The sequence below is a fragment of the Acinonyx jubatus genome, chromosome A3 (assembly GCF_027475565.1).
Source record: "Acinonyx jubatus isolate Ajub_Pintada_27869175 chromosome A3, VMU_Ajub_asm_v1.0, whole genome shotgun sequence".
Lineage (NCBI taxonomy): Eukaryota > Metazoa > Chordata > Mammalia > Carnivora > Felidae > Acinonyx > Acinonyx jubatus.
The window spans coordinates 116,116,523-116,129,154 of record NC_069388.1 but is presented as its reverse complement, the minus strand read 5'-3'; the positions used below and the strand labels follow the sequence as shown (position 1 = coordinate 116,129,154).

The following is a 12,632-nucleotide window of genomic DNA, read 5'->3' as shown; positions in this document are numbered from 1 at the left end:
TTCTTCCTTCTTACCTTTGCTGAAGTAAAATCCCCTCTTTTCATCTCTAACAATCCCCACACACGGCCCAGGTACGTGTTCCTGAATTTACCAGTAATTCCCTTTTCTTTCTCTCTTGAAAACAGGGAAACTTTGTGGCTGGAAAATACAAGTGTCTTCTGTGTCAAAAAGAATTTGTGTCAGAGAGTGGTGTCAAGTATCACATCAACTCTGTCCATGCCGAGGTGAGGTCCCTCCTTTTCCCATCATGTTTTTGTAATCCCTGGAACCCATACATGTGCCCCCAAGAAAGGTGGAATTTGTGTGTTGTGCTGGGCTAGGACTGCCAAGGAAAGTAGCTTGAAAGTGGTTACTGGAGACATTGGAGTTAAAATACTTTGTAAAATTAGATGCATAATTACATTTTCTATGAAAGCATTTGTAGTCAGTATAAGTCTGAGCATCCTTGAGCTCTTCTGATTCTTTTAAATTCAGTTAAATCAGGCATGTGGGCAGTAGGCTGAGTTTACACCTTTGCAATTCTTGTTTCCTAGCGTTCTCCATACTTCCGTTTTCTAGTATTCTAATTAATGTTGTGGAGCAACCTGTTTTTAAGGTTGTTTAAAATACTGCAAAGAGGGGCGCCTGGGTGGCTCAGTCGGTTGGGCGACCGACTTCGGCTCAGGTCATGATTTCATGGTCCGTGAGTTTGAGCCCCTCATCGGGCTCTGTGCTGACAGCTCAGAGCCTGGAGCCTGTTTCAGATTCTGTGTCTCCCTCTCTCTCTGACCCTCCCCCGTTCATGCTCTGTCTCTCTCTGTCTCAAAAATAAATAAACGTGAAAAAAAAAAAATACTGCAAAGAAACAACTATGAAAGACATTAATGAGACAGCTGGAGTCATTGGAATACGACTCTATTAAATAATCGTAATGAGTCATGTTAATGTTCCCAAATGTGATCACTGTATTGTTTTGCAGGGGAATGCCCTTGTTCGTAGGTAGATATGTGCTGAAATTTTTAGGGATGAAATACGCCTGAAAATAAATTGCAAATGGAAGAAGGAAGAAAGGAAAGAGAGGTTAATGATGGTAAATCTAGGTTTCATTGAACTATTATAACTTTTCTGAAGGTTTGTACATTTTGACAATTAAAAAATAAATTCTGTGTAAAAGTGTTCTAAAGTTCAGGGGTGCCTGGGTGGTTCAGTTGGTTGAGTGTCCGACTTCGGCTTAGGTCATGATCTCGCAGTCTGTGAGTTTGGGCCCCGCGTCGGGCTCTGTGCTGACAGCTCAGAGCCTGGAGCCTGCTTCAGATTCTGTGTCTCCCTCTCTCTCTGCCCCTCCCCTGCTCACACTCTCTCTCTCTTTCTCTCTCTCTCTCTCTCAAAAATAAACATTTGAAAGAAAAATTTTTAAAAATGCTTTAAAGTTCAGAAAGCTGAGTCTTTTTTTTTCTCTTAGGGCAAGTTTTTAGTAATATAGGTGAGTAGAGAAATTGTTTCCTGTATAATTAAATACCCGTATTGCAAAAGCTAAAGGAGTAGAGTGCATTCTCTTGGAATATCTGACTGCAGAAACTATTGTTGCCTGATAAGGAAAAATAGCAAGCACCTTCAGCTGTTCTCTGCCCTCACATTTAATAGTTTTTAACAATTTGGGCTGTAGTTAGTGTCATCAAATGTGGTTCTTGTTGTTTTACCAGTTTAAGCTTTGGGAGGCCCTTTCCATGTCTGAGATTTCTTCTGGAATGCAGTCCTATCTTTTTTTATAATAATAGTGTACCTTTTTATGCTTCAGGAAATACTTAAAAGATAATTATCTCGAGGTCCCTTGGTGGCTCAGTTGGTTAAGTGCCTGATTGTTGATTTTGGCTCAGGTCATGATCTCATGGTTCCTTAGTTTGAGACCTGTGTCAGGTTCTACACTGACAGCTCAGAGCCTGAAGCCTGTTTCGGATTCTGTGTCCTCCTCTCTCTCTCTGCCTTTTCCCCGCTTGTGTACGTGCTCTCCCTCTGTCTCAAAAATAAATAAATAAACATTAAAAAAAAAAAATTATCTCCTGACAAAATCTGGCCTTTATGTAATTAACCAGTTTTCTCCAGTTTCCTCTTAAAAAGTTGGAACCAACAAATTTCACTTAGTTTGGGGCTTGTTCCCCAGGCATTTGTTCAATGATTTGTGCCTGTGTTTATGAATTATATGTGGTGGTAAAACATTTTTATTCTGTTCCTCCCTTTCTGCCTCGCATGTTCTTACACTACTTTTTTTTTTAAACAGGAATTTTCAAATACATGAAAACGGACAAAATAGTGTAATGAATAGTATTAACAGATATGAATAGCTTTAACAGATTGGCCAAGTTTATGGCCAATCTTGTTTTCATTTATAACCACACCTACTTCTCTTGTTCCTTAAAGGCTTATTTTTTTTTTTTTTTAAGTTTATTTATTTTGAGAGAGAGTGTGCATGTGCACACAAGCGGGGGAGGGGCAGGGAGAGCAAGAGGGAGAGAGAAACCCAAGCAGGCTCCATGCTGTTAAAGCAGAGCCTGACTCTTGATCCCACCATCCTTGAGATCATGACCTGAGCCAAAATCAATAGTCAGGCACTTAACTGACTGTGCCACCCAGGTGCTCCTTAAAGGCTTATTTTGAACAAATTTCACATACCCTGTCACTGTCACTGCTTCTTTCACTGTGTCTAAAATATAGGGACTTTTAAAAGTATATGACCGCAACCATCATTACACCTAAAAAAAATTAACAATGATTCTTGCATATCATTATATACCTAGTTATTATTTAAATTATTTAAATTTCCCTGATTGCCTCATAATTTTTTTTCAGAGTTGGCTTGTTCAAATCAGGAGCAAAAAAAAAGGTCCATATACTGTATGTTTTAATCTAGAGTGCTATCCAATAGAAATGTAATGTGAGTCATGTATGTAATTTAAAATTTTCTAGTAACCACATTTCAAAAGTATAAAGAAAAACAGGTGATATTAATGTTGATAATATATTTTATTTAATCCAGTATACTATCTTTTGAACATGTAGTCAGTAAAAAATTATTGAGATACTTTATATTTTTTCATACTAAATCTTTGAAATTTCATGTCTATTTGTTATATATTGGAAGCGTAACAGGACGCCTGAGTGGCTCAGTCGGTTGAGCGTCCAACTTCAGCTCGGGTCGTGATCTCATAGTCTGTGGGTTCGAGCCCCGCGTCGGGCTCTGTGCTGACAGCTCAGAGCCTGGAGCCTGCTTCCGATTCTGTGTCTCCCTCTCTCTCTGCCCCTTCCCCACTCATGCTCTGTCTCTCTCTGTCTCAAAAATAAAAATAAAAACATTAAACAAAAATTTAGAAAGCGCATCTCATTTTGGATTAGTCATTTTTCAAGAGCTCATTAGCCACATGTGGCTAGCGACTATCTCATTGGACAATGCAGGTCTAGAAGTTTCCCTTTCCTCTCCCCCCACCCCAAATTTATTTGTTGAAGAAACAAGGTCATATATGCACATTTTGGGTTTTGTTGATTACATTCCTGTGGTGGTGGTCCTCTAGCAGAGTATTTCCTATAAACTGGTTGTTAGACCTAGAAGACTGATCAGATCACTTGATTTAGATTGAAGTCTGTCTTTCTTTCTTTCTTTCTTTCTTTCTTTTTTCCTTTCTTTCTTTTTTTCTGCAAGAATATTTCATAGTTGGAGTCCATGTTCCTTAACTCTTAATTTTTTAAACTGAGTCTTAGAGAAATTAAGTAATTTCCCCATGGTCACAGAGACAGAAACAGAGTTGAGATTTGCACCCAGGTGGTCTGGCTGCATGCAAATACTATCATGAAGTAAAAATCTCCTATGACCCAATGCTTTATATCTCATGAGAGTTTTACAAAGGAGATAGATGAGTGGGATGATGCTAAGTGATCAGACTTCGTGGATCACTTATTGAAGTACCCTAAATCATGTCTTACACAATAAATGCTTATAATGACTGCTCATGATGAATTTCTTCAGTTTCAAGTACAGAGTTCTAAGCTATGGTTCCCTATCTGTTTCCTCCTTACTGTGTTCTGCCCTAACCGTGCCTTTTAGAGATTCTTCCCACACCCATTCTTTATGTTCTCTACTGTGTATTGATTGACTGGATGATTTTTCCATTTTGCCTCTGTAGGACTGGTTCGTTGTAAACCCAACCACAACCAAAAGCTTTGAAAAGCTAATGAAGATAAAGCAGCGGCAGCAAGAAGAAGAAAAGCGGAGGCAGCAGCACAGGAGCAGAAGGTCTCTGCGAAGGCTGCAGCAGCCTGGCATCGAGCTTCCTGAGGCAGAGCTGAGTCTTAGAGTAGGGAAGGATCAGAGGAGGAGTAACGAGGAATTGCTAGTGTCGACCTCCTGTAAGGAACCGGAGCAGGAGCCAGTGCCAGCACAATTCCAGAAAGTAAAGGCCCCAAAGACTAATCATAAACGAGGAAGGAAATAGGCAGGCAGTGTGAAAGCTCCTAGGAAAGCGGACATGATGCCATTGTCACGGGGGCTTGTGCTGGGAGGACTGAGTCACGGGGGCTGAGTGAGGAGAAATGCACTCTCTCAGCTGTTTGTGTAAGGCTGTGACTTTCTCAGCTCCTTCCTCCTGTGTAAATTTCACTGTTCTCCCTATTTATTCACTTTGACCCCCCCCCCCCACTCTCACCCCCTTTTTGGTAGGTTTTCCTGCTATTCCTCATTGGAGTCCTCTTGTTTTTCTCTTATCTTGCCCAAAGAGTTCCCTCTTAAGGCCAACTGTGGGCCCCTCTTGCCCTGTACAAAACTGAGAAACCTGTTTGGTTGTCCTTTTCCTTCCTGGGCAATAGAATGTTCTTGGAAGCTCCACTGATTAGTAGTCATTCCATCATCTTGCTTATAAAACAATTCCAAATTAATTTTTTAAAACCATACTGATTTACCATTTTGTATTTGTGATTTAACAATCCTAGAAGCTAGAACTGTTGTCACTCATGTAAAAAGCTTATCCTGTCTCCTTGGGAAGCAGATTTTATGGAGGCTGTTTGTTCTCTCAATATGTAAGAAAATGGATGTAGGATGAAAAAGCTAGAACCTCGCTACACTGGTTTTACTGGGAAATGTTTTGTTTATCCCAAGTAGCAGTGACTGACTAGACCCACAGGCATGAAAAGCAGCCCAAACATTAAAATGTCACAAACATTAAAATGATTGGAAAGAAGGAAGTAGAAGAAGCAATAAATACTGCCTCATCTTTCCTGGGGCTTGAGGCCTCATTGGTTGCTATGATCAGTGCCCTCCTAAAGCTTGTTTTCTCCCCCAGTTTTATGGATTGAGAAATACCACATTGCACTTGATGTTTTGACACAGAATCCTAGTGTTCCTGGTAATGCCACTAAGACTGGCAGCCAAGGTGCACATTCCTTCTCCCCTGGACTTGACCTTACCTGTTAGTCTATGCCGTGCTAAGTCTATTCCTCCCTTTAGCCAACCTCTGTCTCTTGGAATTCTCTGAGAATATTGTCCTCTATCCTCTTTTATATGTGGAGTTCTATCCTCTTTATATCTTGAGACTTTGTCACCAGATGTAGATATTTATCTGGAGTTGGAAAGAAAAATTCCTTTTCTGTACCTCATGCCTACCTGCTAATGTCTAGTGGGCTACTTCTCTTCAAGGCTGGCTTTCTCTGGAACATTGTTTAGACCAGCTCTGTTGTTGTGTTTCCACATTCTCTTCCCCTTTTCCATAAATATTGGTCTTATATATTCTTGCCAATTTTTGTGGCATATGCCACATAAAAAGCAAGGACCCTTAACCCTGATATGGATAAACACTACGTTTTCAAATTCTGAAAGGCTGTTACTACTCTTTAATTCTGTATTTTGTGCTGCTCCACATAGCTTTAAAATGTGGGCTTTTGTGAAGACCACTTTCAAACGGGAGCATTGAAACCAGATTTGGAGACTGCCAAAATAGATAGTTGTGAAACAAGTGAAGGACATGGTATGTCCACTCTACATTTTCATTGGCAGTTGCACCCTTAAAACCCTTTCAGTAGATGAGGATTGTCAGGGAGGAGAAATGAAGAAGCTATATTAATTTCTGGTGAGTAAGACTTGGGGAATGTTGGGCAATGACAAAAGAAATAAATGACTGTCGGTTAGAATGATGTTTCCAGTTCATTGACTCCAACCTGCTATTTGACTCCTTGCTGACAAAGTGTATGGGGGTAAGAAAACAGCTGAACGTGGGAGTGGGTTTGAAATAAGTTCCAAATGCGGCGACTTAGTAGTTCTTTAGCTCCTGAAGTCTGCTGGTTAGTGAATAAATTTGTTTGAGATTAAAGTGAATTAGTGTAGAAAACTTGTCCAGTCTCATCCAGGACCCTCGCAGGCACTTTTAAAATTTTTCCTTCCTGAGGCCAGGTCTCACTCAGCGGGAGTATCCTAATCATACTATTGAGTTTTTAAGTTTTTTAAACAAAATTCATTTGAGTAACAAATTTGACAACATCAGGTATAGCCAGGTTGTGTGGAATGTGAACTCTCATGCATGGTTTGGAATTTAAATTGGTACAATTACTTTGGAAACAATTTGGCAGTATCTAGTAGAGCTGAAAATACGCCCCTAAGACTCGACAGTTTTACTCCTGGGTATATACAGAGAAAATCCTCTTGCCCAGGTGTACCAGGAGACATAAACAAGAATGATGTAGCAGAGTCTACTAACTGTCTGCCAAAATCTGCTCTCACTTTGCAGACCCCTAGGATTATAGGACAAATGGGTAAATTATGTTCCTGGCCCTCCAATCCCCTGCCCCTGTAGTGAAGGGTAGCTAACTAACTTCTCTCCAGTAGAACATGAATGGGAGTGATGTGTGATACCTCCAGGGTAGAAGTTTTAAGAAAGGGCACCTCTGTGCTTTCTTTTCCCTTCATCGGGCCATATGAAGATAATAAAATGGCTTTAGGGGGTGGTAGAGCACAAAATGGAAAATGGTTGATGCCCTGAATCACCCCATGAAGGACTAATTGCTAGCCAGGAACATCTGAGACTATTAAAGAGAAAAAAAAAAATCTGTTTTTTGAGACATTATACATGCTTGGGTCTTTTTGTTAGCTTACTCTACTATATAATTTAATTGTCTATCATCAGAAGAGGTAAATACAGTGGAATACTGTATAGCTGTGAAATTAACTAGGGCTTGTATCATGAATACATCTTAAAAATGGGAAAAGCAGGTTACAGAATACATCAAGCGTACCATTTATGTGAGGTTTAAAAACATGTAAAAATATTCCATATTGTTTATGGAAATGTATATGTTATATAATATATATTTAGTGTACGTTTATAGTTTAATATATATTAATATATATGTATATATATATGTACATATATATGTATATATAGCATGAAAACATGCACAGAAATGATAAACACCATATTTAGGACAGTGCTTCTGGGATTCAGAGGGACTACAGTGAATTTGTAAGTTCTTATTTCTTAAGGTGGATAGTGAGTTTGTTGTAGTTTTCTATATCGTGTGTCTGAAATACTTCATTTTATGTATTTCTTTTGAAAGACTTCATTTGAAAAATCAGCCCTCACAAATTATTGCTCCTCTCCATTTTAAAAGGGATCACTTTAGAAATTTTACTTGTGCTTCATTCTTTTTTAAAATGTTTATTTATTTGAGAGAGAGGAAGCACAAGTGTGTGGGGGAGGGGCAGAGAGAGAGAGGGAGAGAGAGAATCCCAACCAGGCTCCAGCACAGATAACCAGACTGTGAGTTCATGACCTGAGCCGAAATCAGGAGTCAGATGCTTAACCGACTGAGCCACCCAGGCGCCCCATTTGTGCCTCATTCTTAACCTTTCATTTTCCTCTCCCCTGTAGTCTGCTCTTACCCCTGTCTTCTGTTCACTTTCTATTTCAACCACCCCAGTTCCAACCATCATCACCTCTTGCCTAGACGACAATAGCTTCCTAATAGTTTCCTGCTGATTTTTACTGGCTTGGCTGCACTTCCCAGAACAGCTGTAGTGAGTTTTTAAAATTGTCAATCAGACCTCATTCAAGGGCTAAAAGCCTGATAATTTCCCAGTGCTCTTAGAATTCAAGCCACTCCCTTTCCTTGTCCCACAGAGCCTGCCACTCCCACTGCTAACCCGTTTAGCTTCCTCTCCCTCCCCTCCACCTAAATTCTCCAATCATTCCCCAGCTACACCTGAGCCACATTGACCTTTCTCTTCCTGGAGCCTGCTAAGCTCATTCCCATTTTAGGGCCTTTGCACTCACTGTTCCGTTGCCTGAAATGGCTTCTTCCCTGGTTTTTGTTCAGTAGACTTCACTGAATCATTTAGGTCTTAACCTAAATTTCCTCTTGGGGGTCTTTTCCATCTAAGTGCACTTTCTGTAACATCACCCTGTTTTAATTTTCTTCATAGCAAAGCAGACAAAAAGTAGACTGACATGGTACCTGGCCAAGCTATGCTCACTTGCAGGTATGGATTTCAAAATACCTTTATCAGATGATTCACCCTCGAAAGTCTTCAAGCCCTTAAGAGAGGCCTCACTCTGAAAGGGACAGCCATAAAGCAATACACCAGATCCGTTATCTGGGATGATAGGAATTAAAAATAAACATAGGAGATGGAAGTTATCCACTTCCCAATTTGATCATCGGAACAGTAAAGGCAGGAGGGAAATTAACAGCAGAGTAAGATTCTAGATCACTCCTACTTTCCCAACCCCTTTTCAGCCTTAGTATATATTTTTCTGTGGTTTTTTGCATCCACAGAGAATAGGGCTTCAAATTTGTCTTGGTTACCATGTTTTTCAAGTTGAGTCTTTCTGTATTTTCAGCTCAAGAACTGAAGTATTCAAGTTAAGGAACCTGCATACTATCTAAAATATTACTCTTCTGCGTTGAAATTGTGGTTTTGTTATGTGCACATTTGTAAGAATAAGACTTGCAGAAGTAGTAGTAAGAGAGAGGAGTGATGGAGTAGAAAATACATTACATTGGAAAAATAAAGTCAACAGATATATTAATATACATTTTATTTTTAATAACCATACACATTTAACAAAATTGTTAAAGCTAGAGGTAAAAGGCATTGAGGGAGAAAAAAATTTTTAAGCCAATTTTAAGTTCATTTTACATAGGAATAAAACAAAATTCATGAAAATTATTTTGTAGTTTCTTATCACTGACAATTTCTAGAAAACATAAGGTTGGATTATATTTCCCCATAGAGGAGTGATGTTAAAATATGGGGTTATATCCCTGTACTAGGATTTAGCATTCAAATAGTCTAATCATAAGTTGTAAGTGTAAAAAATGTTTATTTTATATTTTTTAGTGCAAAAAAATTTCAAAAGCTAAACGTCTGTACTAATTAAAAATCTTGTTTCCAGTTCTAAATAGACATAAATACAAGGCACATATTAATTACAAAAGGCATTTCATGTACTATCAAGTGCACACAGAAGAAAATGTAATAAGTGACCTAAAATTGAAGTACCTATTATAGTTAACTTAATTAAGTGATCTTGTTATCTTAGAATTTAGAATGTTAGGGAAATAGATATAAGACTCTTTAAAAAAGTCTTCCAAATATTTTAACACTTTTCTTGATACCTTTTCCTAAAACAAGCAGAGGCATTCAGTCACCTCATTAATGCCAGAAGTGTTTCTTCACAGAAAAGACTGTCAAAAGTAGTTGACCGAATATACATCCCCTTTCTGCTCTTCCCTTCTCAATTTACCCAGTTGAGGGGCAGAGCATCAGACAAAAGGTCGTTCTGCCCAGTGCTTTTTTTTCTTCCTAGCTCTTCTCCGACTTGCAGTTTACTTTTTCACTCTTGACAAAATTGGGGGAAGTGCTTGGCCACTGCTTGTGAACTTGAAAAAGCTTAAAAAACACTTTGCCTTTGTGTGGAGCTGGTCAAGAGGCATGAGGATAATTGGTTGTTTAAAGAGCAGAAGGCACTATATAAAGTCAATCTGAAATGCTATTCTTAAAAGGTGTTTTCTATATAAAGAAATCTAATTTAGCTAGATGAAGTCACACAACCTTTTTCCTTTCATTTCCTCAAGGTGGTTTCCTTGAGCTAGTTTGAAGTACAGGTGTTTAGGGAATGGTATCAGGTTATCTGGAGATTTGAGGAACATCCTGTTCATCAACAAGATTACTTAAAGGAAAATCTAATTAAGGCATGCCACTCACACAAATACCTAGCAGTACTATTGGAAAAAAAATCTTTCTTTCACACCTAATCTTTCACACTAACACATCACGATGGATGTTTTACCATAGCAGTCAGATCCCAAAGCCTTCCTAACCAGGTCTATATAGCACGTGAGAATTCTTACTCCAGTCCTTATATAATCAGTGTTGTTTTGGGAATTGCTTTGGATTAATATTTGATTTGGTGATTAGGAGAGGTGTTATTGTGGTCTTTGGAGCACCCTGTCCTGGGCACGGGTTATGCCTTCCCTGGAGTCGGTTCCTCCCCCGGACTAAGCAGTCCATATACCACTGTTCCTGCTGGAGCTGCCGCTTTTGATTTTTGAGCCAGCTCCTAATAGCCTCCAACTCCTGGCAATGCTGAGTTTGTTGCTGTAATTCCTTCTTTAACTGCTCGTTCTCTCTCCTCATGTCATGGTAGAACTCAAAAGTATACTGCTTTGCTCCTGCCTCCAAGGCCTGGGCCTTCCTTTCAAGCTCTTCTCTTTTTCTTTTTCCCAACTGCCTCGGGTCTGGCTCACTCAGTTGTTTTTCCAGTAATGCTTTTTCCTGGACCATCTGGAGCTGGACTTCCAATTTCTTTGCATCGATCTCAGCTTGGGCTTCCTTTTTCTTCTCCTGTAACATCTGTATTTCTCTCTCCTGTTTCTCCTTTACTAGGGAAACATCCCTCAGTGCCTGCAACTGCTGCTTTAAATTGGATTGGAGGTTTTCCTTCTGCAAGAGCTCCCCTTTAAACACTGAGGTTTGTTTTGCATATCTGGAGGCTGATTCTTGTCTCCTTTGTTCAATCTCCTCACTTTTTTGTAAATAATGTTCCCATAGCTCTTCAGGCTTCCTTCTGTACTCCTCAATTTCCTTGTCTAGGTATTCCAGAAAGAATTGGTTTTCAGTCTGGACAAGTAACTTTTCATTGTATAGCTGCTCGGTTTCCTGCATTACTGATTCTTGCTGCATTCGAGTTTGTTTTATTCGGCTGTTCACCTTCCTCAGCTCCGTCATGGTCTTTTCTTTAAAGGTCGTCTCTGACTTTGTTAGCATCTGTGGCTTGAAAATTATATTTATTAAACTAACAGACGGTGCAGTGGAACTCCCAGAGTCCTTGGCAAACCTGGAGGAAGAACAAGTGAGGCATTGTCGTATCAATTCTTTTTGTTTTTAATTTTAATTTATTTTTGAGAGAGAGACAGTGCGAGCGGGGAAGGAACAGAGAGAGAGGGAGACACAGAATCTTGGGCAGGCTCCAGGCTCTGAGCTAGCAGCACAGAGCCGGACGCGGGGCTTGAACTCATGAACCATGAGATCATGCCCTGAGCCGAAGTCGGACCCTTAACCGACTGAGCCACCCAGGCGCCCCTCTCCTATCAATTCTTAATGAAAATTTAGTAAATACAAAATGCACAATTGTACTTTAATTCATACAAGAAAATATTTTTGCGTACCTATTATGTTCCTGACACTATGCACGGCAGGAGGGATACAGTTTATGGTAAAGGTAAATGAGTGTCGTTTACAATTTAAGTACACAGTCACTACAACCCTGTCAGGTATCACCTCCATTTTAAAGAGGAGAAAACCGGTTCAGAAACTTTAAATGACGTGGCCACGATTTACACCGCCAGCAAGTGGCAGAGCGTGGGTGTGAAACCCAACCTTGGGAGTTCCTGAACACTATAGCGGCTACGAGGGGGGCCACAGGCACAGTTGGGGTGGTCGGGAGTAACAATAAATTTCCCGGCTTTTCTACCACCTTTCCTGTTTCATGGACACTTCCGTCGAGGGCAGCGCCCCTTCAGTACCTACTTGCTCTGGGAATCCAAGAGTTCATCTCCAAGGTCCCCGTGTGATTCACAGAGGTTGACTGCCGAGGCGGCAGCGCTAGCAGTGCTAGGGTCCTGCGCCACGCGGAAATGGCGTCCCCTTGCGGAAGGTTTTCGCAATTTCTCTATTTTCTGCTCCTTGGGTCTCGGCGCTGCCCAGCAACTCTGGGGGTCGCACCTCACCCCAGCCCCGGCCGGTCCAACCTGGATCGGCTGAACCTTGCCGGTTGCCGAATAAGCCCTAGCTGCCGGTTCCCTTTCGGCTCCCTTCCTCGCTCCTTGGGGGTCCAAAGAGAAATGCACTGTCTTCATTTTCGAATTCCGGGGGCCCCGCTCTGGGGACCTCATTTCGGCTCGCTTTGGGGACAGGAACTCTGCTCTTCCCAGGCCCTTCCCTACAACGGTGAGTGCCTCTCTTTCTGGCCACCTCCTGCCGTCCTCCGAGCCCATCATTTCCCCCCTCCTGTCCCAACTTGGCGCGCAGCCTGGCCGGGAGGGAAGGAATCGCTTGCGCCCGCCCCACCCCATCGCCTTCCCCTTTCGCACTGGTTGGGTTCTAGCCTCTATCTCTG

At 40.8% G+C, this 12,632-nt stretch overlaps 2 protein-coding genes across 4 annotated transcripts in view; one reads left to right on the top strand and one right to left on the bottom strand.

Annotated features, from left to right (window-relative positions):
* ZNF512 (zinc finger protein 512) overlaps nt 1-6,150 on the top strand; it is a 33,496-nt gene extending 27,346 nt beyond the window's left edge. For all 3 annotated transcript variants that reach the window (XM_015064166.3, XM_053201082.1, XM_015064167.3), the window contains 2 exons: nt 126-224; nt 4,155-6,150. In XM_015064166.3, the coding sequence (XP_014919652.1) occupies nt 126-224; nt 4,155-4,463 (408 nt within the window). In that variant the 3' untranslated portion in view covers nt 4,464-6,150. The remainder of the gene's footprint in view (nt 1-125; nt 225-4,154) is intronic.
* A 2,880-nt stretch (nt 6,151-9,030) lies between these two features.
* Nucleotides 9,031-12,588, bottom strand: CCDC121 (coiled-coil domain containing 121). Its single transcript, XM_015064168.3, has 2 exons — nt 12,044-12,588; nt 9,031-11,351 (listed from the first exon to the last, which is right to left on the bottom strand). Exons 1-2 carry the CDS (start codon nt 12,586-12,588, stop codon nt 10,382-10,384), a joined length of 1,515 nt encoding a protein of 504 aa, XP_014919654.2. The 3' UTR covers nt 9,031-10,381.
* Between the last annotated feature and the right edge of the window lie 44 nt (nt 12,589-12,632).